At 43.3% G+C, this 26,076-nt stretch overlaps 1 protein-coding gene across 7 annotated transcripts in view; it reads left to right on the forward strand.

Moving 5' to 3' along the window:
- LOC137347757 (histone-lysine N-methyltransferase EHMT1-like) overlaps window positions 1-26,076 on the forward strand; it is a 194,823-nt gene that overhangs the window by 116,186 nt on the left and 52,561 nt on the right. For 4 of the 7 annotated variants that reach the window (XR_010969018.1, XM_068012668.1, XM_068012665.1 and 1 more), the window contains exons 12-18: window positions 2,567-2,790; window positions 4,944-5,132; window positions 11,754-11,836; window positions 13,097-13,203; window positions 14,314-14,436; window positions 20,929-21,030; window positions 24,428-24,532. Coding sequence is in view for 6 of the 7 variants with exons in the window: in XM_068012668.1 (XP_067868769.1) it covers window positions 2,567-2,790; window positions 4,944-5,132; window positions 11,754-11,836; window positions 13,097-13,203; window positions 14,314-14,436; window positions 20,929-21,030; window positions 24,428-24,532 (933 nt within the window). In the remaining variant the exon portion in view is untranslated. The remainder of the gene's footprint in view (window positions 1-2,566; window positions 2,791-4,943; window positions 5,133-11,753; window positions 11,837-13,096; window positions 13,204-14,313; window positions 14,437-20,928; window positions 21,031-24,427; window positions 24,533-26,076) is intronic. The other 3 variants (XM_068012667.1, XM_068012670.1, XM_068012669.1) reach the window with 3 other exon arrangements.

Here is a 26,076-nt window from a genome sequence, read left to right on the forward strand (position 1 = left end):
TCTCACTTATTTTCGTTTTTGAATGTAAAACCCAAATAATGGGCTGGATTTCGTTCCCATCCAGATGTTGGATTCCGTTTGAGGGGGTGGTGGTGGGGGAGCGGCCAGAAAATCGAAACGACAGCGGCCGCCATGGAACCCAACGTCGGGATTGTTGGGCCCGATCTTCCCAGCGGTGGGGAACCTCCCTCTGTGACGGGACCCAACTTAGCATATTTAAATACCATATCTGTATGAATTCAAATATAAACCACAGTGATCTTCTCTGCAATTACCAATCCTCAGCATGACGAGCGGCACTCACGCGCCTTCACTTTCCCATCCAGGGAAAGATAGCACCACTGAGGTGGGGAAGGGGTGAACTTTTCACTCTGATGGGTAGATGGGGGAGAAGGGGTGAACATTGCACTCTGATGGGTGAGGGGGCAAGGGGTGAACTCTGCACTCTGATGGGTCGGAGGGAAGGCGTGAACTCTGCACTCTGATGGGTCGGAGGGAAGGGGTGAACTCTTCGTTCTGGTGTACTGTTTGCTGGACTGGCAGCCTTTTAAAAATGGCGCTAGCACCTGCTCCTCAACAGTTGACGCCGTGAATGGCATCACCGAGGCCACCCCTGCCATGTGAAGGGGGAGATGCCGCTGCATTGAATATGTAAAATGGCCGTCAGCCGCATCAGCAGCAGGAATACAAAATCCAGCCCAATGTGTTTAATGTGGAGGAAAGATGCAAAGTTATTTTGTAACGTGTAAAATAATCTGACTTTTTCCTGTTTCAGGTTAACTTGTAAGCCAAAAGGTCACTGTGGTATGTGTATTCATAGTTAATAACCAGAAAATGTATCAATTTTGGGTTGTTGAATTGTTCTTTGAAAAATAGTGTTTATAATGAGCTCCTTGGTTTGTTCCCAAATTAAGAAGCAAAAAATGTCTGCCTTTTTTTGCAGCACAGTGCATGCAGTCAGTTAACAAGAAGCTTAGGGATTCTTCATTTATTTATTTTGTAAATTTTTATTGGGTGCCCACCAGATGGCATATGAGGCTTAAAGGTAAATTTAGCTGTTTTGGTTTCATGGTGGTAGAGGTAGCAAAACTTTTCCGATTTCAGTTGATTTTTCTCTTTTGTTAAATCCTTTTTATGCACTGAACTTAAATTATTTTTGGACTTAGTCCTCTATATATGTTGATAGGAATTTAATTTTTTCACATGTAGAGGAGCACAGTCTTTCAGAGAGGGGGGGAAGTGCTGCTTCTTGGTTGTCCAAAGGTGATCGGAGGCAAGTACATCAGTGTACTTAGGCCAAGTTGGAACAATTTTGATTCCTTTTTCTCATGAAATGCTCACTGTATTAATTTTCCTGACAACTGACATAACAGTAAAGGGGTTGCGTTCTCAACCCTACTTAGAATACATCATTGTGCGAATGGGTGTGAAGCGAATCTTTTATTATTACTCTGTACACATCTTGGCTGGATTTTACCAGCCCTCTGGATACTGGCGGGGGTATGTAAAATGGGGGGTGCGGTGCTGTCACCTTCCTGCTGCCATGGCATTTTACCAGCGGCAGAGAAAGTGGAGGATAGCTCTCACACCCAGAGGCCAGTTGAGCCACTTAAGTGGCCAATTGAGGTCATTTTCCACTGGCATTTTACCAGCAGCAGGTGGGCCCTCCACCATGTGGGGAGAATGGCTGGTGGGCCCTGGTGGCCTCCTGCGAGTTCGGCAGCTGTGCCTCCAGATCGGGCACTCTGTGGCCCGCGGAGGGGGCCCTGGCGACAGTGGCTGTCACTGCAGCACCCCCGCCCTCACCAATGCCCTTCCTTCTCATTGAGGCTGCCTGACTGGCCCTCGTGAGCTAAGATCCCACTTACTGGTTCGGAGGGCGGCTTGCTCCCATGGCATCCTCTCTGCTAGTTGCAGTTCCAGCAGTGGCCACTGCTCTTGGTGATGCTGCTGGAGGGCCAGCAGCTCCTGAGGGCAGACGCCTGTTGTTTAAAGGGACGGGAGCCCAGACGGCAACTAATTAGTTACCAGATGGTTGAAAAATGTGGCTGGGGGGCCCACAAATTGCCGAGGCCAGGTTGCCGCCAACTTCTGGGACCATCGCCGGGACTGCGGCAACTAAATTCTGGCCCTTGTGTTAGTTAACTTGTTTACACCGCTCCAGACTCCAATTTAACAAATAAAGGAAGTTTGAAGTTTATTACTGCCAGGATGATCCTCCCAACAGTACAGGAGAATAGTAAAACTAATGCTTTAATGCAAGTGGGACAACTTGGTTTCAAAATTAAGAATTCAGGTGTAGTCAATTTTCTGATTCAAGTGGAACTAGTTGGGGAGGCACCAAGCAGAGTTGTGCCTCTTATACTGGGACATTATGAACGTTTGGAATGGATAATCAATTTGTGTCATTTACCATTCTGTTTGTTTATCAAGGGGCTTGGGAGCGTGCTGATGTCAGGCCTTTCACTCATTTTGCATCATTATGGATGAAAGTAGCATTGAAAAAGTTATGCTTAACCACTTGCCAGTTGTAAAAGGCAAGTATTAAATTATGTGGTCTTTCCAGGGGACCTTCATGGAATGCCAGCCTGATAGTACCATCTCACACCGCTTTCACAAGAATTGTGCATCTCATATGAATGGGTTGTCTTTCTGCCCTCACTGTGGTGAAGATACTATTCAAGCAAAAGAAGTTACCATAGCAAAAGCAGATACTACCTCTATGGTACCTCTCCCAACACAGGAGAATATCGTTGCTGTGAATGGAAAAGCAGACACCACTACAGCAAGGTAGGTCATCCTTGCTTAGATGATAATGCTCTTACTGAACAGAATTGGAAGCACTTAGAATCTGTGTCTTGTGCATTTGGATGATGGTGAGAAACACGTAATGAGAACTGTTGAATTTTTTTTTAACATTTCTCAAATTCCATTTTAACTGTGATATTTGGAATAGAAACATTTGTTGTTTTAAAAGCCTTGATAAAATCCATGGTGTGAATTGTTTTTTGCCCTTGTTTACTTGGCTCATACTTCGAAGGCTCAGCTAAACATTTCTTGTTGCACCATGTCTTCTGAGATGTATAAGCAACTTTTATGGGAAGGGCTTGGAATGCATTGGATGATTTTCTCATTAAGAGTACTGTTTCAAAGGTTTCTTTCCCTACTTGGTTCATCCAGAAAGTCAAGTAAAATTAATGCCCCCTGGATCACTGTGATCAGAGTCTTTTTTGATTAAAATATTAGGCACTAATTCGGATATTCTTTTACCCTGTATCTTTGTGCTACATTTACAGTCAATACTGTGTTGCAAGTGGCTTGCACAAATTGTGGGATGGTCAGTAATTCAAAGTGTTTAAAATAATTTTTAAGAATTGACCAATTCAAATAAGCCTGTTTTCCATTTATAGTATTTGTAAAAATGGCTTGGTATATAATTATAGCACATGATAACATAGAATCCAACACACACACCTTCAACCGCAGAATACCTAATGGGAATTATATAGGAATAAACAGCACAAAGCAGCCTGAGTTTCTTGTGTTTCAGATGTACCTTTTTAGACATTCAATATTTGTCTAGAATTTTATTATATGGCTGAAGCCATGAATTTTCATTAAAATATTGAAAAATTACTAAATACTTTTGTATAAATGGTCAGTTAGGTGCACTGAAAACCCATGATACGAATTACCATTTCCTAAATTTGTTAAGACAGTTACTGAATAGTCGTTTGGTACAGAACTATTGCTGAAAATAGAGACATATTGTCGAAGCTTGTCATCTTGCACTCATCAGAATCTTCCGCAAGAATAACCAATGTAAGGGAAAACAACAACTTGTACTGCATGAGAAGAGAGTGCTGATTGGTTGACAAGTGAACTCTGATAGGTAGAGGCGTTGCCATGGAGAATGCATCAGTTTACAGTGACTGACTGTTAACTGCCAAGCTTTGTTTGAAATTTAAACCAGGCAGCTTGACTCTGGTCAAGGCACTGCCCTGCAGAATGAACCAGCGAATGGCTGTCACTTATTTTGTTCAGCTGAAACAGGCGCAATGTTTGTACATATTCTTTCTGTCTACATATTCTAACTGTCAGTCACTGTAAACTGGTGCATTCTCCATGGCAGCATTAACATGGGGGTGGGGGCGGACTGCCCGCTCCCGATGACATAGAGGGGGCATGCGCTCCGTCCCCAGCAACAGTGTGTGGTGCGCTGCGCAGGCGCGGCGCCATTTTTAGAGGGATTCAGGCCCTTCCATTTCATTTTAATGTTTAAAGTGACAGGTTTTCCAATAAGTTAAAATAAAATTTTATTCACACTTCCAATCCTCTTTCCCACCCCCCCAATGAATAATCCATTTGCTATTTGTCCTCTTCCCCTCAGAAAAGTAAATTTTCGATCATGACTTCGATCATTCTTTATTTTAACCTTCAACCCCTTCCCACCATCCCCTCAACCAATCGCGTTCGTTTTTACTGCTCTCCCCCCCCCGCCCTGAAAAATTTACTCCTCCCCCCCTCTCCCTACCATGTTCCGCCTTGGATCTCCGAACAGAGATCCAAAGGCGCGGGAATTCCAGTAACCGGCTGGAATATCTGCGTGGGACGGCCATCGTGGAAAGGTAGGTAATTATTCATTCATTACAATTTATTAACATATTTAAGTTAATTTTTTTTGCCGAGTGGCAGGTGGGGGGCCGCCCCGAGGTCTCGCCACCACCGGTAAAATGGGGTGGGGCCTTCCCGGTGTCGAGGCTTGTGGCGGGCCTCTCCCAGCGGTATTTTCGAGGACCTCCTACCATGGCCCGCGACGTTGGGGGAGTGGTGGGGGTGTAATGTTCAGCCCTTGAAGTCCGTTGGTGTAAGAATGACCATCTATAGTACAGTACATATATTTACTTTAGCCAGTTAATATAATTTTCAAATAATTTTTATAGCAGTGCTCGGATAAAAATGTCTGTGGAAAACAAGCCTGAGAGTGCGACCTTCAAAGTAGCTGATAGTTCAGATACCTCCAGCCTTTCCACTACGTTGAAATCAGGAGCAGTCATAACAGCTACGGGTCTGCCAACTGGGCCTGGAAAAGAGACCATGGAAAGCATTCTTATTGCACTTGATACAGAGAGGTAAGCATTCAAAAATTAAGGGTTTATGATACAGAAAAGGTTAATTAAAAACCATTTGTTATAGAAACATGGAATAGTAAAAATACTGATTTGGGAAAAAAAAAAGCTAACAACCCCAAAAATTCCAAAGTGAAAATGTATTTTCTGTTAACCTTCTGAGGACTCAATTACTTTGAGGTTGTTCAGGCAGGGCTGTGTAACCATTTCTCTAACTGAATGCTTAAGGGTGTACAGAGTGACCTCTGATTTGTTTACTTCAACATGCTGTATCATCTGTATGGCCTTCCTCATGTCTGATCGTTTAAAAAAAATTCTGGAATTTTTTTTATTCTTTCACTGGGTATGGGCGTCACTGACTAGGCCAGCATTTATTGCCCACCCCGATTGCTTTTTTTTTAGAACATTACAGCGCAGTACAGGCCCTTCGGCCCTCGATGTTGCGCCGACCTGTGAAACCATCTGACCTACACTATTCCATTTTCATCCATGTGTCTATCCAATGTCCACTTAAATGCCCTTAAAGTTGGCGAATCTACTACTGCTTCAGGCAGGGCATTCCACGCCCTTACTACTCTCTGAGTAAAGAAACTACCTCTCACATCTGTCCTATATCTATCACCCCTCAACTTGAAGCTATGTCCCCTCGTGTTTGCCATCACCATCCGAGGAAAAAGACGCTCACTATCCACCCTATCTAACCCTCTGATTATCTTATATGTCTCTATTAAGTCACCTCTCCTCCTCCTTCTCTCCAACGAAAACAACCTCAAGTCCCTCAGCCTTTCCTCGTAAGACCTTCCCTCCATACCAGGCAACATCCTAGTAAATCTCCTCTGCACCCTTTCCATAGCTTCCACATCCTTTCTATAATGCGGTGACCAGAACTGCACGCAATACTCCAGGTGCGGTCTCACCAGAGTTTTGTACAGCTGCAGCATGACCTCGTGGCTCCGAAACTCGACCCCCCTACTAATAAAAGCTAACACACCATATGCCTTCTTAACAGCCCTATTAACCTGGTTAGCAACCTTCAGGGATTTATGCACCTGGACACCAAGATCTCTCTGTTCATCTGCACTACCAAGAATCTTCCCATTAGCCCAGTACTCTGCATTCCTGTTACTCCTTCCAAAGTGAATCACCTCACACTTTTCCGCATTAAACTCCATTTGCCATCTCTCAGCCCAGCTCTGCAGCCTATCTATGTCTCTCTGTACCCTACAACATCCTTCGGCACTATCCACAACTCCACCGACCTTAGTGTCATCTGCAAATTTACTAACCCACCCTTCTACACCCTCTTCCAGGTCATTTATAAAAATGACAAACAGCAGTGGCCCCAAAACAGATCCTTGCGGTACACCACTAGTAACTAAACTCCAGGATGAACATTTGCCATCAACCACCACCCTCTGTCTTCTTTCAGCTAGCCAATTTCTGATCCAAAGCTCTAAATCACCTTCAACCCCATACTTCCGTATTTTCTGCAATAGCCTACCGTGGGGAACCTTATCAAACGCCTTACTGAAATCCATATACACCACATCCACGGCTTTACCCTCATCCACCTGTTTGGTCACCTTCTCGAAAAACTCAATAAGGTTTGTGAGGCACGACCTACCCGTCACAAAACCGTGCTGACTATCTCTAATGTACTTATTCTTTTCAAGATGATTATAAATCCTGTCTCTTATAACCTTTTCCAACATTTCACCCACAACCGAAGTAAGGCTCACAGGTCTATAATTACCAGGGCTGTCTCTACTCCCCTTCTTGAACAAGGGGACAACATTTGCAATCCTCCAGTCTTCCGGCACTATTCCTGTCGACAATGACGACATAAAGATCAAGGACAAAGGCTCTGCAATCTCCTCCCTAGCTTCCCAGAGAATCCTAGGATAAATCCCATCTGGCCCAGGGGACTTATCTATTTTCACACTTTCCAAAATTGCTAACACCTCCTCCTTGTGAACCTCAATCCCATCTAGCCTCGTAGCCTGAATCTCAGTATTCTCAACAACATTTTCTTTCTCTACTGTAAATACTGACGCAAAATATTCATTTAACACTTCCCCTATCTCCTCTGATTCCACACACAACTTCCCACTACTATCCTTGATTGGCCCTAATCTAACTCTAGTCATTCTTTTATTCCTGATATACCTATAGAAAGCCTTAGGGTTTTCCCTGATCCGATCCACCAATGACTTCTCGTGTCCTCTCCTTGCTCTTCTTAGCTCTCCCTTTAGATCCTTCCTGGCTAGCTTGTAGCTCTCAAGCGCCCTAACTGAGCCTTCACGTCTCATCCTAACATAAGCCTTCTTCTTCCTCTTGACAAGCGCTGCAACTTCTTTAGTAAACCACGGCTCCCTCGCACGACAACTTCCTCCCTGCCTCACAGGTACATACTTATCAAGGACACGCAGTAGCTGCTCCTTGAATAAGCTCCACATTTCGATTGTTCCCATCCCCTGCAGTTTCCTTCCCCATCCTACGCATCCTAAATCTTGCCTAATCGCATCATAATTTCCTTTCCCCCAGTTATAATTCTTGCCCTGCGGTATATACCTGTCCCTGCCCATCGCTAAGGTAAACCTAACCGAATTGTGATCACTGTCACCAAAGTGCTCACCTACATCTAAATCTAACACCTGGCCGGGTTCATTTCCCAGTACCAAATCCAATGTGGCATCGCCCCTGGTTGGCCTGTCTACATACTGTGTCAGAAAACCCTCCTGCACACACTGGACAAAAACTGACCCATCTAAAGTACTCGAACTATAGTATTTCTAGTCGATATTTGGAAAGTTAAAGTCCCCCATAACAACTACCCTGTTATTCTCACCCCTGTCGAGAATCATCTTTGCTATCCTTTCCTCTACATCTCTGAAACTATTCGGAGGTCTATAAAAGACTCCCAACAGGGTAACCTCACCTCTCCTGTTTCTAACCTCAGCCCATACTACCTCAGTAGACGAGTCCTCAAACGTCCTTTCTGTCGCTGTAATACTCTCCTTGATTAACAATGCCACACCCCCCCCTCTTTTACCATCTTCTCTGTTCTTACTGAAACATCTAAATCCCGGAATCTGCAACATCCATTCCTGCCCCTGCTCTACCCATGTCTCCGAAATGGCCACTACATCGAGATCCCAGGTACCAACCCATGCTGCAAGCTCACCCACCTTATTCCGGATGCTCCTGGCGTTGAAATAGACACACTTTAAACCAGGTTCTTGCTTGCCAGTGCCCTCTTGCGTCCTTGTAACCATATCCCTGACCTCACTACTCTCAACATCCTGTACACTGGCACTACAATTTAGGTTCCCATTCCCCTGCTGAATTAGTTTAAACCCCCCCGAAGAGCACTAGCAAACCTCCCCCCCAGGATATTGGTACCCCTCTGGTTCAGGTGAAGACCATCCTGTTTGTAGAGGTCCCACCTCCCCCAGAAAGAGCCCCAATTATTCAGGAAACCAAATCCCTCCCTCCTGCACCATCCCTGCAGCCACGTGTTCAACTCCTCTCTCTCCCTATTCCTCGCTTCGCTATCACGTGGCACGGGCAACAACCCAGAGATAACAACTCTGTTTGTTCTCGCTCTAAGCTTCCACCCTAGCTCCCTAAATTTCTGTCTTAAATCCCCATCTCTCTTCCTACCTATGTCGTTGGTGCCTATGTGGACCACGACTTGGGGCTGCTCCCCCTCCCCATTAAGGATCCCAAAAACACGATCCGAGACATCACGAACCCTGGCACCTGGGAGGCAACATACCAACCGTGAGTCTCTCTCGTTCCCACAGAACCTCCTATCTGTTCCCCTAACTATGGAGTCCCCAATGACTAATGTTCTGCTCCTCTTCCCCCTTCCCTTCTGAGCAACAGGGACAGACTCTGTGCCAGATATCTGTACCCCATTGCTTACCCCTGGTAAGTCGTCCCCCGCAACAGTATCCAAAACGGTATACCTGTTGTTGAGGGAAACGGCCACAGGGGATCCCTGCACTGCCTGCTGGTTCCCTCTCCTTCCCCTGACGGTAACCCATCTACCTACTTCTTTTACCTGAGGTGTGACTACCACCCCATAACTCCTCTCAATAACCTCCTCCGCCTCCCGAATGATCCGAAGTTCATCCAGCTCCAGCTCCAGTTCCCTAACGCGGTTCTCGAGGAGCTGGAGTTGGGTGCACTTCCCACAGATGCAGTCAGCAGGGACACTCTTGGCGACCCTTACTTCCCACATTCTGCAGGAGAAACATACAACTGCCTTAACCTCCATTCCCACTATTCCAAATTCCCAACAAATCTACTGAAAAACCAAAAAAAAAAAAGTCAAAACTTGTTAGGTTAGCAATCCAACGGACAGAACTTCCCAAATAAAAAGCTTACCTTATCAACACACCAGAGTCCTTTTTTTTTGGTTCGAGGAGGAGGGTGGGTGGGAGACACTACACCTGTAGTGTCTCGGGTGCAGCCACCACACAAATATATACCTTTTTCCTTACCCAGCAGTCCCCTGGTCCTCCGAAAACAAAAGGGAATTCACTTTTAAACTTACGCTGAAATTGACTTCCCAGCTGTAAGCCCGTTCACGCACCTCCGTTGCTATCCAAGCTGCAGTCACCGAAACTAAAAGCTCTTGGGAAGGTGGTGGTGAGCTGCCTTCTTGAACCGCTGCAGTCCATGTGGTGTAGGTACACCCACAGGGTAAAAATAATTCTGCATTTCTCAAATTAGTTCACCTGTATTTTGCAAAATATGAAATTCTATTCATCAAGTTGATGACGAAACATATATGAAAATCTCCTTTGATATCTTAATGGATAAAAACTGCTCTGAGTTTAGCACTAAGCATACAGAAAAGGTCCTAGGTTTTATTCCATGTCTCTGCTGAGTTCACTGATTTGATCCAGATCATAACAGTTAGCACATTATATGGCTTCCATGCCACTGGTCTCAAGAAGAGAAAGAAAATGGTCTTCGTCATTATCTGTAGCTTCCTGTTGGGCAGATGCATGGGGACACAGTGAAAACCGAAAGCATCAGTGTTAGTCATGTCCTCGGGGTGAATAGCCTGCCAACGCAAGTCAGCTCATGGAGCAGTTGGAGAACAAACATCTATGAATAAAACAGCAGACAAGCAGTGTTTCATCAAGCAGGCTGTTCTATCCAAGTCAGAATTTCCTTGTACTAACTCTGTGTAAAACTGAGGTCGTGTTCCTCTTGTTGAATAAACCCTTTGTTGATTTTACTGATCTTAAGTTGCGCCTTTACTTGAACCTAAATAATTTTTATCTTGTCTGGTAGAGAAAAGTACATTTTAAATTCTCCTTATGGCATTCAAAAGAATTATTTAAATTAACACCCAATAAAGGCAAGTATTTTCCATTTAAAATACTTCTTATAGACAGGGCCCTAAATTTCTCCCACACCTCAAACCATTTTTAGTAATAACCCCAATGAATGACTATTGTCACCAGGTGTAAAATAGTGTTAAACTGACAACTTTTTAGAAAAGTTGTTTACTGGTAGGGGAACAAATTGTATATCTGCATAATTGCTGGGCACTGCAGGCCCTGCCTACTGACTACTCCTCTCTTCTGCTCTGCACCTAATTTATTCCTAGTATATTCTTGCTTTACTTCTAAACTTATGGGCAAGTCTCTGCTTTCATCATCAGAGTGGTGCAAAAAGTGAATGTGCAGGATACTAGGTCTCTGCAGAAGCTGCTCTGAAAACGTCCTTCTGCTTGACTCCACCCCACCTCAGCTCATCGGCTGCTGCAGCACTCATCTGTGCCTTTGTTACCTCTAGACTTGACTATTCTAATGCTCTCATGGGCTGCGTTTTCCACAGCTCATAAACTTGAAGTCATCGAAAGCTCTGCTGCCCCTGTCCTAACCTGCACCGTCTTGTTCACCCATCACCCCTGTGCTCGCTGACCAACATTGGCTCAATTTTTGCAATACCTCATGTTAAAATTCTCACCCTTATTTTCAAATTCCTCCATGGCCTCACCCTTCCCTATCTCTAATCTCCTCCAGCCCCACAACCCTCTGAAGTATCTGCACTCTCCAGTTCTGACCTCTTGCACATCCCCGATTCTAATTGCAGCACCATTTTCGACAGTACCTTCACCTGCCTAAGCCCTAAGCTCTGGAATTCCCTCCCTAAATTTCTCTGCCTCTCTTCCACTCTTTCCTCTCTTAAGTTGCTCCTTAAGACGTACAACTTTGACCAAGCTTTTAGTTATCTTCCCTTATGTGGCTTGGTGGCAAAATTTTGTTTACTAACACTCCTGTGATGCGCTTTGGAATGTTTTACTGCATTTCAGGTGCTATATAAATACAAGTTGTTGTTGGAGTTGCATGAGAGCAGAAAGGAATCTCGTAAAAGTTCCCTTCCTTTGTTTGGTGAAGCTCCTAAACTCTGCTTGATGCTTCTCTGCTATGATTAGGTTTAAGATTAAGCTCTGGGAATTTCGGGCCAAAATGTATTTCCCACTGCTCTGCCAGTGCATGTTGGATTTCACCCATTGGAATGTCATGTTACCCATGTTCCTACTGTTTATGAAATAATAGCTGATTATACTGCGTTTCTTAATTTATTTTGTTCAAATAGACCCAAGAAGTTGCGTTTTCACCCGAAGCAGTTATATATCTCTGCAAAGCAGGGGGAGATGCAGAAAGTGCTTCTAATGCTGGGTAAGTTTTCACATGTGACTAAATGTGGGATATAAAAGTAAAACACCTATAAAATTAAAGGGAAAGTCTTGTACGCATGGAGACCCAATGGAGGCGTATCAAGAAGGGAGAAATGAACAACCAGCTACCATGTAATGCTGCTGCTTTCTACTTTTGAATTTAAAAACTTGTAAAATGTAATGATTGAAGAAATTATATTCACAAAGCTCACAAAGACTAATTTATGTCTTTTTAAAAAGTTAGGTTTTACTTTTTCAGATTTGTATGAAACAATTACTTAAAATTGCGAAGAACAAGTAGTTAAACTATTTCCAGTTCTGTATGTTGCATGTGCTGAGATGCATCTCAAGGGAATGTGATTACAAATGGCAACATGTTATCTTGGCCATGTATAAATCATTTGTGAGGCCCTATTTGGAATATTAGGTATCCCAACTGTAAAAAAAAACTAAAACATTGGAGAGAGGAATACAGAAGAGCAGCGTGGTTGATTTTAGGACTTGTATTCTCTAAGTTATGAAGAGCAAAACTGAGTCTTGTTTTCTAGGAGAAAAAATTTGAGAAGGAAAGTGATTGTGGTGTTTGAAATGCTGTTGTGGTTAGTAGATGTAAGCAGACAATTTAACTTGAACTCTGTACAGCCCAAGCAGACGTATCGAAGAATTATGAGGTCTCGAGCAAAACAAGGGATTGGTAGCATTGTGGTGAACTCCTCCTTCAGAAGAAAAGAGCTAGATCCTGATTTGATGCTCGATCTTGATTTGGTGCTAGATCCTTATTTGATCATGAATGGGATTGAAGATTTCTAGGATAAATATAGCTTCAAAAATCCTGCGGAATGTGATAATTCTGTGCTTTTGGGATCATGAAAATGTCATCTGTGCAAACCAACTGGCCGAGTGCATTGAGTTTTGATGTTTGAGACAGATTTTGTAGAAATTTCCTCAGGAGGTTGAGTAAGTGAGAATTCATAATAAGGGAACATTAACTTAATGTTTATATAACACCTTTACCATAGCCAAATATTCAAAGACACATAACAGGAGTAGGTAGTAAGCATTCTGTGTAAGGAGTGGGCTGAATAGCCTTTTCTTTCTACTTTTTTTTTCTTACATCTTTAACCTACTGGTGGAAATATCAAGCACATTTATTTGATTTATTTATTTTCATAATTACTAGCCTGTAACTGACTTCAACTTGAAACCATAGAAACCCAGAAATATCTGAGTATTTAATTTTTTCTAATCATCTTTTCTCTAGTTGATGGAATTGATCCTAACTTTAGAGCTGAGCACCAGAATAAACGGACACCTCTCCATGCAGCTGCTGAGATGGGCCACGTGGAAATTTGCCATATGCTTGTACAGGTTAAAATGGTTTTATTTTGTTGACTTTTTAACCTTTTTTTTTAATAATACCTTGTGTGTGGTCCACCCAGATAATTCTACAATAAAAGGAAGGGAAGTTTTTAGTTTTAGTTTTCGAGATACAGCACTGAAACAGGCCCTTCGGCCCACCGAGTCTGTGCCGACTATCAACCACCCATTTAGACTAATAATGGAAGATAAGGAAATGGCAGAGGAATTGTACAGATATTTTGCATTTTTCTTCACTGGAGAGGATACAAATAACATTCCAGAAATAACTGTGATTCAAGAGTTGAAAGAGAGGGAAGAAGGAACTCAAAGCAATTACCATTACCAGGGAAAGGGTATTGAGAAAATTACTAGAAGTAAAAGCTGACAAGTCCCCAGGTCCTGATGAACTTCATCCTAGGATCTTAAAAGAAGTGGCTGCTGAGATAGTGGATGCATTGGTTTTAATTTTCCAGAGCTGGATGAAATGCACCCCAGGCTGTTTAAAAAAAAAAGCAAGAGGGGTAATAGCAGAAGGTCTGACCATCATGTTCCAGTCATCACGGGATACAGATGTGGTGCCAGAGAATTGGAGAACTGCTAACCTTGTATATCTGCTTAAAAAGGGAGCAAGGGATAGACCAAATAATTACAGGCCAATCAGTCTAACCTCAGTAGTGGGCAAATTATTGGAATCTATTTGGAAGGGTTGTTACACTTTGAAAAATCACCTCCATGAATTCTGCATTACATGAATACGGCATCACGATGAGCCTATAATGTTGTAAATCACTTTTTTAAAATCTTGGGATGTGTGCCTCACCAGCAAAAATGTCGTTTATTGCTCATCCTAGTTGCCCATGAGAAGGTGACAGTGGTTTGTCTTCTTGAGTTGCTGTAGTCTGTGTGGTGAAACTTGTTCTGGTTTATCTTTTATCTATTTTCATGTAAAAGTGCATTGTAACAAGAAGTTGAGGGGAGAAAGAGATGAACTGCTTTGATGAATTACATGTTGTCATTCTGATTAAAAGGAAACAAGCCACTCCTGTCTTCAGATAACTGAGCATAATGAAACAGTCTTTCCAATTTGTGTATCATAAAGACATTTGGCCTCTTTTGCAGGCTGGTGCTAATCTAGATACCTGTGATGAAGATCAGAGAACCCCACTGATGGAAGCAGCAGAGAACAACCAACTTGAAACAGTAAAATACCTTTTGAAGGCAGGCGCATTGGCAGATCACAAGGTTAGAATAAAAGATGAAAGTGAAAAGTTTTCATCATTAGTTTCCGTAACCATAGATTTTCTTTTGTGTTTTCCCCTGGAGTTAAACATTTGACCTGAGCGTTGCACTGGATTTACAGCACTGTCTTTTCACCCCTACGATGTAGGTTGGAATCAAGTGTAAACTAATGGGATGAAAGTCTTTGTGAAAGCTGTAAGGGTCCCAAGTTTGGGAGTCTCACTTCCTTATTTTGTGCAGAATGTACTACCCATAATTGGGCACCTCGCTCAGAAAGGCCTAAGGATGGCTATTGAGGGGAAATGGAAATATTTATGGTGCAGAAAGGGATATATGTCTGGGGATGAGGTTGAAGCATGCCATTAAGGGAACTTCATTCTGCATCTGTGGTTGAAATGGACACAAGCTGCCAAAATGAATTCCACTTCCCAGTATTGCCAACCATCACTGATTTAGAAAATGCCTCCAAATCTGTAAACTTAATATAGCCTGCTGAGCTCTCTGACCTAGAATCCCAAGAACAGAATCTGCTGACTTGTTCGGCCCCCTCTGTGTTTCTTTGTATGTCCAATCTTAATGATTTCTTGCTGCCTGCCATTAGTTCCGTTTTCTTGGACTGACAGCAATTTTTTACTTAACTGAATTATCATTTAAATAAACTCAAGGATGTCTTGAACCACCGAGTAGTGCAGTTGCTTTGTGGATGTCCACAGCTGCAAGCAGAAACAAAAAACCAGAAGTGTAACTATTTGATTGTCATGCTCCACAGTACACACAAGACACAAATGGGAATGAGTTCAAAGTCTGAACTTTGCATTGTGGTTTAATGGGTGTGATGAGCTTGCTGCCTTGTGAGCATTCCAGATTATCCATTACTTATGCAATGCATAACTTTGTATCTCTGGCATGTAATTAGCTTTTTAGTAAAATTTTAGGACAGTACATAGGTACGGTTATAGCTCATTGAAAAACAAACCTCCTGGAAGACTTCTCATAACTGCCATACTAACAAAAAATAATCTGTATCCGATGACACTGTGGGACAAATTTTTTTTACACCACCATGCTGCTCCAACTATCAGAAGATTAATCTTGGGCAAAGTTTGTAGATGTCTGTTAAATTTCACAATGAGTGTGGTTTATGTAGTCCTATTCTTCTCAATGGTAAGGAATAAAATAGAAGAATAATATTATTCCAGTGATGATTTCCTACATAAACCAAGTTAAAAAATGACACCTGGTAAGGCATTTACACATCTAAGTTTGAGAAACTGAAAGCAATAACTACACAAGTTTGTTTGGGGCACTGAAAATAATGTAAGCGGGGGTGGAGGGGGGGTGCGGGTGTTAAATTAACTTGTCCCTGTTTTAGGCTGCAGGATTTGCACTTTGCAACATGCCTATGCCCATTCAGATGTAGGTGGGAGAGATACAAAATTCACGTACCCACCTCATCTGAATGATTGTGGCGCAAGAACTCTGCTGGCAAGCTCTGCACACAGCAGGAGGTCTCAGCAGTGTAGATACACACCACATATTGCAGGCAGCCTGCTTTTTGTTGAAGGCAGGCTGCCTCTTAAAGGGAAGGTGGAAAGGAAGATTGCTGCATGGAAATTCTCTCAAATTGAACACCAGGGTGTACATAGGGAGCCAGATTGACTGATGTGGCACTGGAGGTGTTAGTGGGCAGGAGGAGAGATATCATGGTCCTATGGGAGGCCAGGAGACCCTCAAGGACCATCCTCAGAAAGGATTGGGGGCAGAAAGGTCAACTCCTGGAGTCTGGACCCGAGGACCTGGAAACAGCGGCACAAGAGGTCTAATGTCTTCACGTGGGTGGTCAACATCTGTGAATGCTTCTTCACATGACATCTACCTACCCACATCACCAGCCCCTCACTGCAATACACCACACACCCATCACTCGCTCAGCAGCACTCCCTGGTACTCTAGACTCACATCTAACATCCAGATGCATCACCGTACTCTCACATACCTACTAATGCTGCCAGCCTCACACCCACCTCTCACTGCCTGTACATACCTCCAGTTATTCAGCTATGGCAGGCACAGCACCCAAACGCACTGCTACACAACCACTGACATTCTGCCTTCTCTCTTGCAGGTCAAAGCGGCACACAACAGAAGAGAGCAAAGCAGAGCTGGCAGGGGACAAGGACCCCTGCATCTCCTGAGCCCTCCAGAGAAGATGGTTCTCTGCATCATCGGATCGGCTGTGATGGGACCCGCAGGATTCACTGTCACTGAGAATATTGAGGACAATGGCATCTTCCTGCCTTATGCAGTTCCTTTGCAACTCCCAGCATAGCCTCGTTCTGCCATCAGGCATGATGAGCAAGCTGCTGATAGTGTGACCATGGACATCTTGCTTCCCACCTAAACCCTTTCCCTCACAAGAACCTTCCGTTTCTGAGTTCCTGCATTCAGACAATCAAGATGTTCAGCCTGCACAGCTACAGCAGTCCAAGGAGGAAGGGAGGGGCCAACAGCCCAGCAGTGTTGAAGAGGCCCAGTCACTTGATCTGACTCTAGCAGCCACCAGTTCAAACGCTGGCACTGAGCTTTCCTTAGAGGTTAGCATAGAGTTGGGATCAATACATGGTTAGTCACTGCTGCAAGCAGGACAGGGTAAAGGATGGTTTGTTTGCCAGCTCACTGCATGGTGAAGTGGCAGACAATTACTAATGCAGAGGACCTCCATGGGTGGCTTGCAGGAAAGCACTGATTGGGCATGTATACTGAGATTCGGGGGGATGCATTGGCTGGCTTCCAGGCAGCCTCCTGTCACTGTCAGAAGCATTGAGGAGTTCGGCTGCAACTTGGCAGAGGGCATGACACAGAGCTTGCTCTCTCTGCAGCCTCTGCTCCACTTCCCTGTTGTGCTGCACACCCAGAGGCACTGCCACTCATGCCCCCATACCTTTTGCAGCCTTTGTATGGGTAGGCCATCTACTCCTCTGCTGTCTCTGTGAGGATGCGGCAACAGTCTCTGGCAAATGGACCAAAACACCTCCAAAAACATTCCAGAGTACTTTCATATACTATCCAATAGAAAACGATCCATAAATTTTATTTACCTGCAATCAGTGCCTGGCCCTTTAAATAACACATCTGCTGGGCTATTCTTGCTGTTTCATGCTGTTTTCAGGAGCAGACAATGCAGGCATTAATAGGACCTACATTGTCCAATTTTGGTATCCTGGTGTCACTTCAGGTTGGACACATCAGATGTCATGATGGCACCAATTCAACATGATCGAGTACATGCAGAGGTCGCAAATGTATCAGCCCAAAACAATTAAGGACGCCATGCAGCATGTGGCCCATGGCTCTGCCTGACCCCAGGAAAGCAAGGCGGGCCTGTCTAGTGGTGCCACGCAAATGAATTTCGTGGCCTGGCAGTTTGAAGCCCGCAGGACACAGTTGAGGGGTGAAAATCCCCAGTTATATTCCATGGCTGGAAAATGTAGCTCAGCAGACATTGCATTAGACTTAACCCTTTTTGATGAACTTGGCATTTGTGGAGGTGAGTGATTTCATTTCAGGCAACCATTATCAGCATCAAACATTCCTGGGTCAGATGTATGGGACATGTACAAACAAAGTCGATTGTACTGAGCCTCAACTTCAGAAGAAGAGCACCAAGTTTTGGCTATCTCTCTGGCCCTTTTGTGCTGTGGGCTCAAGTCCACTAGAAACTAGTTCAGACCATCTAAGATCAATTAATTTACAATTCTTAGAATCAGCTGAAAAAGGAGACTTTGATCCTATCAGTCTAGGTTAGATTCAAACCCAGTTCCCTTTAACCAGTGCCATGTATCCACTGTGCCACTTCATTCCTTGGCATTTGTTAATTTTCAATACTGAGATCAATTTAAAATTATCATGTGAATTTAAGGATAAATTCTTGATTGATATTGGTCTTGGTCACACTAAGAAAAATGTGAAATACTTTTTTTTTATTCGTTCCTGGGATGTGGGTGTCACTGGCTAGGCCAGCATTTATCGCCCATCCCTAGTTGCCCTTGAGAAAGTGGTGGTAGAGGTTGCAGGTTTGGAAGGAGCTGTCTGAGGAGCCTTGGTGCGTTGCTGCAGTGCATCTTGTAGATAGTACACACTGCTGCCATTGTCTGTCGGTGGTGGATGGAGTGAATTTTGGTGGTGGATGGGTTCCCAATCAAATGGGCGGCTGTGTCCTGGATGATGTTGACCTTCTTGACTGTTGTTGGAGCTGTACGCATTCAGACAAGTGGAGAGTATTCCATCACACTCCTGACTTGTGCCTTGTAGATGGTGCACAGGCTTTGGGGAGACAGGAGGCGAGTTTCTTCCTGCAGGATTCCTAGTCTCTGATCTGCTCTTGCAGCCACAGTATTTATATGCCTACTTCAGTTCAGTTTCTGGTCAATGGTAACTTCCAGAATGTTGATAGTAGGGGATTCAGTGATGGTAATGCCATTGAATGTCATGGGGGGATGGTTAGATTCTCTCTTGTTGGAGATGGTCATTGCCTGGCACTTGTGTGGCGTGAGTGTTACTTGCCACTTACCAGCCCAAGCCTGGATATTGTCCAGGTTTTGCTGCACTTCTACACGGACTGCTTCAGTCTCTGAGGAGTTGTGAATGGTGCTGAACATTGTGCAATCATCAGCGAACATCCCCACTCTGACCTTATGATTGAAGGAAGGTCAATGATGAGTCAGCTGAAGATTGTTGGGGCTAGGACACTATTCTGAGGAACTCCTGCAGTAATTTATTTATTTTTTTTATTTAGAGATACAGCACTGAAACAGGCCCTTCGGCCCACCATCAACCACCCATTTATACTAATCCTACACTAATTCCATATTCCTACCACATCCCCACCTGTCCCTATATTTCCCTACCACCTACCTATACTAGGGGCAATTTATAATGGCCAATTTACCTATCAACCTGCAAGTCTTTGGCATGTGGGAGGAAACCGGAGCACTCGGAGGAAACCCACGCAGACACAGGGAGAACTTGCAAACTCCACACAGGCAGTACCCAGAATTGAACCCGGGTCGCTGGAGCTGTGAGGCTGCAGTGCTAACCACTGCGCCACTGTGCCGCCTGGAGCTGAGGTGGTTGACCTCCAACAACCTTTGCGCTTGGTACAACTCCCCCTGATTCCCATTGACTTCAGTTTTGCTCGGGCTCCTTGATGTCATACTTGGTCAAATGCTGCCTTAATGTCAAGGGTAATCACCTCACCTCTTGAGTTCAGCTCTTTTGTCCATGTTTGAACCAAGGTAATGAGGTCTGGAGCTGAGTGGCCCTGGCAGAACCCAAACTTAGCGTCTGAACAGGTTATTGCTAAGCAAGTGCTGCTTGATTACACTGTTGACGACATCTTCCATCACTTTACTGATAATTGAGAGTAGGCTGATGGGGCAGTAAATGGCCGGGTGGATTTGTCCTGCTTTTTGTGTACAGGACATTCCTGAGCAATTTTCCACATTGCCAGTGTTGTAGCTGCACTGGAACAGCTTAGCTCGAGGCGTGGCAAGTTCTGAAGCACAGGTCTTCAGTACTATGGCTGGAATGTTGTCACGGCCCAAAGCCGTTGCAGTATCCAGTGCCTTCAGTCATTTCTTGACAGCATGCGGAATGAATCGAATTGGCTGAAGACTGGCATCTGTGAGGCTGGTGACTTCAGGAGGGGGCTAAGATCAATCATCAACTTGGCACTTCTGGCTGAAGATTGTTGCAAATGCTTCAGCCTTGTCTTTTGCACTGATGTGCTGGGCTCCCCCATCATTGGGGATATTTGTGGAGCCACCTCCTCCAGTTAGTTGTTTAATTGTCCGCCACCTTTCATGACTGGATGTGGCAGGACTATAGAGCTTAGATCTGATCCGTTGGTTATGGGATTGCTTAGCTCTGTCTATCGCATGCCTATGCTGTTTGGCACGCAGGTAGTTCTGGGTTGTAGCTTCACCAGGTTGACACCTCAATTTGAGGTATGCCTGGTGCTGCTCCTGGAATGCCCTCCTGCACTCTTCATTGAACCAAGGTAATTGAAGTGGTAGGAACTGCTTATAATAATGCTTTGCATAGATGTTGGATAAGGGCTGCATTTGTAGTTGACCTTTGATCTCCAAGCAACTTTCAGAATGATTTGTCAAAATAAAATTCTCTTTGCCTTGCTGGCTTTACAGAGTTTGCAGATGGTGCATATTTTTTCTTCGTAATTTTCTTTTGGAAATGACATATGGATCTTGAATATACTCAGTAGGTTTAAGTTTTTTTAATAACTGAATGTGCTGCCAGTCAAGTTTCTATGGATCTCTGCAATTCTGAGAGAAACTAAACTGGTTGATACTGGAGTTGGCTGCTGCTGTTTACTTCTGAGTCCTTATTGGAAGTTAGTGTCTGCATTTATCTGTCAACATATTTTTATGCAACATTTTATTTTTAACATCACGGTTACGTTGTGTTTTTTTCCCTTAGGATGTTGAAGGTTCAACTTGCCTTCACCTGGCTGCAAAAAAGGGACATTATGATGTGGTTGTACATCTTCTGTCCACAGGATTAATAGACGTTAGCTGTCAGGTGAGTCATATATTTGTGTCAGTGTCATGAGTTATGTGTTCCGCAGACTTGATGTCAAATGTTTGTGCCTTGACCTCTGCTAGAGTTGTCAAATCTGTTTGGGTGTATTCCTGGAGGATTCATTGCATGACCCACCTTGAATCACCTCACCCGACACTTGTAGCATTGGTCCATCCTCGAGGCGCGTTGCCTTTCCAAGCTAATTGCAAAGAAAACATACTCTTTGTTATCCAATTTGATTAATCTTGATTGTTCGTAAGACAGCTCTCTCCCCATCTCCAATATTTTTATAATTGAAAGTGTTTGAAGAAACTGGAAAAAAAAACACCATCTGATTTAATGCCCGTCTGATTTTCTCCTGAGTTGCTTGCAATGGTGTCCTACTGATTAATCTTCAGTTTCTGTAGACTCCAGGACAATCCTGGAGAGTTGGCAACCCTAACCTCCACTGAGTTAGCCAGCAAAGCACTTTTCCCTCCATATTCCTGAATGAGGGAGGGAAAAGTAAATTAGTATTCCGATTATTGATTTGTATTCAGAGACCCCCAACTGCAAGTACTCATCTCTAAATATCAAGAATTGCATTTGGCTTTGATGGCTCCTGTGCTCAAATATTCAATTAACATAGAGTACCATGCACACAAGCTAAAATGCATGCTCGGGTGAGGTACTGGAGAACCACCACCCGTGAGTTACATGACAGCCTAAGTTGCCATTTCAGAAGAGAAAATGTGAGAAAATCAGAAGGAGCAACTGGTGGGAGAAGAAAAAGTTGAAACGTCCAGGGTCTATTTATTTTTTTTTAGTTTAAGTATTAATGCTTACTGTTGCTGTAGTTAAATGCCATACTTAAATACATTGTAGATGTATTTTGCAACATAAACATATTAAGTTATGGCATCCATGAGGCCCAAATACTACTACAGTTTTACCTGTGACACATGTAAAAGATGGCAGTTCAATCACTATTCGCCTCTTTCTAAATAAAGTTATTCTGAAGTTTTAAATGGGAACTATGGTACAAAGCAGTGGTTTTTTTTCAAATATATATTTTCCTATATCTCTTGGGCTCTGCAGTTCATGTTTTTTGTGACTTGGATGGTAGCGCATGAATACCTTTGATAATACTACAACAATATTGAAAAGTTATGAAACTCATTACATAGGCCTGGTAGGTTAAGGCATGCTTCTACATTAGGAACTTTAATATTAATAATCAGAGAACCCAAGTCCTAAAATCATTCTTGTTGCTTTCAGTTTCAGAGAAGTAACGATGGCGAATGCTGTCAATTTTGCCGTCGTTACTACTGCAAAATCTGGGCCAATACTAAAGGATACAGTATACAAAAGTGCAAAGAATAATGTAGATCCAGGGGACTGGGATAGATGTAAAGAGCAGTGAAGGAAAACAAAAAAAAATGGTAGAGCTGCAAAAAGGAACACGAAAAGAAACATGCAAGTAATATCAAGATTAAGACAAAGTTTTTACAGTGATAGTAGAAGAGAAAGAATAGTCAGAGTATTGTGGGCGCTTTAAAAACAGATGCAGGTAATATTACAAATGAAAATAAGGAAATGGCAGACTTGTTGAAGGATTGCTTTGTTTCAATTTTCACAGTCGAGGAAGAGGATAATATATCTGACATTCCAGGGAAACTAATAGTGAATCAAGGACTGGAACTCAATAAAGTTAACTTAAGCAAGAAAACAGTATTCAAAAAAGATAATGGCACTGAAGACTGACAAATCCCCAGGACCTGATGGTTTTCACCCCAGGGTTTTAAAGGAAGTAGGTGAGGAAATTGCAGATGCTTTAGCCATAATCTTCCAAAGCACTCTTGGTTCAGGAATTGTCCCTTTTAGATTGGAAAATTTCAAATGTAACTCCCATTATTTAAGAAGGGTGAGAGAGAAGCCAGGAAATTCCAGATCTGTTTATCTAACATCTGTTGTGGTGAAGTTATTGGAATCTATAATTAAGGACAGTATGACTGAGCATTTGGAGAAATTTGAGCTGATTTGGCACAGCCAACATGGATTTATAGTGGGTAGGTCTGCCTAATGAAGCTAATTGAATTTTTTGAGGCAGTAATTAAAGTTGTAGATGGGGAAATGTCTCGGATGTAGTTTATATGGACTTCCATAAAGCATTCGATGAGGTTCCACATAAGAGACTGAGCCAAATACTAAAGCTCCCTGGAGTTGAAACCAAATTATTAACCTGCTTAGAAGATTGGCTCGGTGGCAGAACACAGCGAGTAGGGATAAATGGGTATGTACCTGTATTGGAAGGAAGTAACTAGTGATGTCCCACAACGATCTGTGCTGGGCCTCAACTATTCACTATTAATGATTTGTATAACAATAGAAAGCCATATATCTGAAATAAAAACAGAAAGTGCTGGAAATACTCAGCAGGTCAGGCATCATCTGTGGAGAGAGAAGCAGAGTTAACATTTCAGGTCTGTGACCTTTCATCATATATGAGTTTGCTGGAGATATAAAGATTTGTGGTGCAGACAGGAGCATAAAATTTCAAAGAGACATTTACAGATTAAGTGAGTGGACAAGATTGTGGTAGATGGATTTCAGAACAAGTAAGTATGAGGCCATCAATTTATGACCAATGAAGAATAGATCTAAGTATATTTTTAAATACTGCAAGGCTAAGAGCTGTGGAGTTCCAAAGGGGTTCATGTACACGGGTGACTGAAACATAGTAGTCAGGAACAAAAAAAATCAAAAAAGCTCATGCAATTTTTGTTTTTATAGCTATTGGGCTAGAATATAAAGGAGATGAAGTCTTGCTCTGGCTGTACAAAGCCCTGGTTAGACCATATCTGGAGTACTGTGTTCTGGGAACCTTACCTTATAGAGGGTATATTGGCCTTGGAAAGAGTGCATTGCAGATTCACCAGAATGTTACTGGGGCTCCAAGGTTTAGATTATGAGGAGGGATTGCATAAACTAGGTTTGTATTTTCTGAAATATAAAAGATTAGGGGGTGATTTGATTATGGTTCTTAGGATTTTGAAGGGAATTAATGGGGTAGATAGAAACTTTTTCCACTGGTGGGGGAGTCTAGGACCAGGGGACGTCACCTTAAAATCAGAGGCAGGCTATTCAGAGAAAATGTAGAAAGAAATTCATTACACAAAGGGTGGCTGCCACAAAAGATGCTAGTTCAATTAATAATTCTAAATCTAAGATTGATAGATTTTTGCTGGACAAATGTATTAAGGGATATGGAACCAAAGTGGGTAGATGGAGTTCGGATACAGATAGCTATGATCTCATTGCATGGCAAGACAGACTTAACGGGATGAATGTCCTCTCCTGTTCCTGTGTTCCTGCTTGATTTGTCAGTTTACTTACTCTATCTTTATTCTCTGAACAGGATGACGGTGGTTGGACATCCATGATTTGGGCCACAGAATATAAGCATATAGATATTGTAAAGCTGTTGCTGTCAAAAGGAGCTGATATTAACATTAGGGACAATGTAAGTTGCTTAAACACATGGGCATAAAGGAAGTTAACCATATGAATCTAGAACAAAACTACTTTCTTAACATAGTGTATATACCCAGTTATATTTGGAAACTTGGGAGGAACAAAATATTTCTGCTGTACTGCTTTCTAGATTTATTATGTTCTAATTTATTGTTTAAAAGTTGCACAAGTGGGGAAAAATATATATAATATTAGTCATGTATTCTGGTCAACCATTGGTCTCTACTCCTAGTAATGAGTTGTGTTGGGATCAGACCACACTTAATGGGAATCTAGGAATTACCTTCTAACAAATAGGCATTTCATCTCTAGGGTTTGGTTCCAGTCTGGCACAGGCTGATGGAGTGAGGTCTTCTTTTTCTTTCGGTTGTAAAGATTTTGTATGAGTTGAGTTTAGGCAGTTTCAACTCAATGCATGTGGATGCAGACATATACCACGTTTTACCGCTAAGTTGGCAGTCTCACTTTTATAAAATATAGGGCTCCTGGCGGCGGGCGAAAAAATGGCGGCCAGCAGGCACAGGCCAGGTGCTGCCATGCCGTCACAATCTTGAGCATGGCAGCTCATTTAAATATGCAGGGCAGCTGCACCCATCCCCACCAAAAACATGGTGGGGTTGGCCTTGGTAACGCTGTGAACAGTGTCAGCTGTCTCTACACAGGCACTGCCGCCATTTTTCAAGGGCTGCCAGCTCAGCGACTGCAGAGTTCTCTTTCCCCCCCCCCCCTCCCCCACAGTAAAAATAAATGTTTGGCCTGTTCCCACCCCAACCCAATATACTGAAATTACAGAGTTGACCCTCCCCCGCCCCCTTCCCCACCTGTCACCAACTGCACAAAGTGTAGACGTCACCCCCCCCCCCACTAAAAATGCACAGGTGACACTGTTTGTCTCTTTCCCCCCCCCCCCAACTACACTAAAAATGCTGTGATTCCACCCTCGCGCCTCACGTTGGTGGCATCAGCTTTCCCTGGACAGGAAAGTGAAGGCACGTGTGTGCCATCCATCACACTGAAGAGCCGGATCCGACAGTAAGATCGCGGGGAATTGGATTTAAATGTATGTGTAAAGTTAATTTCAATATTTAAAGTTGGATCCTGTCGCTGAGTGCGGGGGTCCGCTACGGAGCCTCACAGCCGCTGGGAAGATCGGGCCTGGCAATCCCGGCATCAGGCTCCGTGGCAGGCCGCTGCGATCTTCCGGCTGCCGCCGCCACGGAGTCCGACATCGGGCGCTCAACAAAATTCAAAATTCATCCTGTAGTTGGTATGAGAAAACTCGTGCTGTAACTGCAGCTCTTGAGGCTTATCGTTTGGACAGAGTGAGGGGAGATTTATTGTGCGTATGGTTCATCTTATCAGATCATGAACTCTGTCTGCTGAATATCATATTGTTTTAGAAGCTTAATTTTCCTTGTTGCTGGATGTCATTCCAAAGCAATTAATTAAGAGTAATGGAGTAACAGAGTTGTCAATGTTGATAAATGTTCAGAGTGACATTTATGAGCAGTAAGTGAAGCAAATTGTAAGACC

The sequence above is a fragment of the Heterodontus francisci genome, chromosome 32 (assembly GCF_036365525.1).
Source record: "Heterodontus francisci isolate sHetFra1 chromosome 32, sHetFra1.hap1, whole genome shotgun sequence".
Classification (NCBI taxonomy): Eukaryota; Metazoa; Chordata; class Chondrichthyes; order Heterodontiformes; family Heterodontidae; genus Heterodontus; species Heterodontus francisci.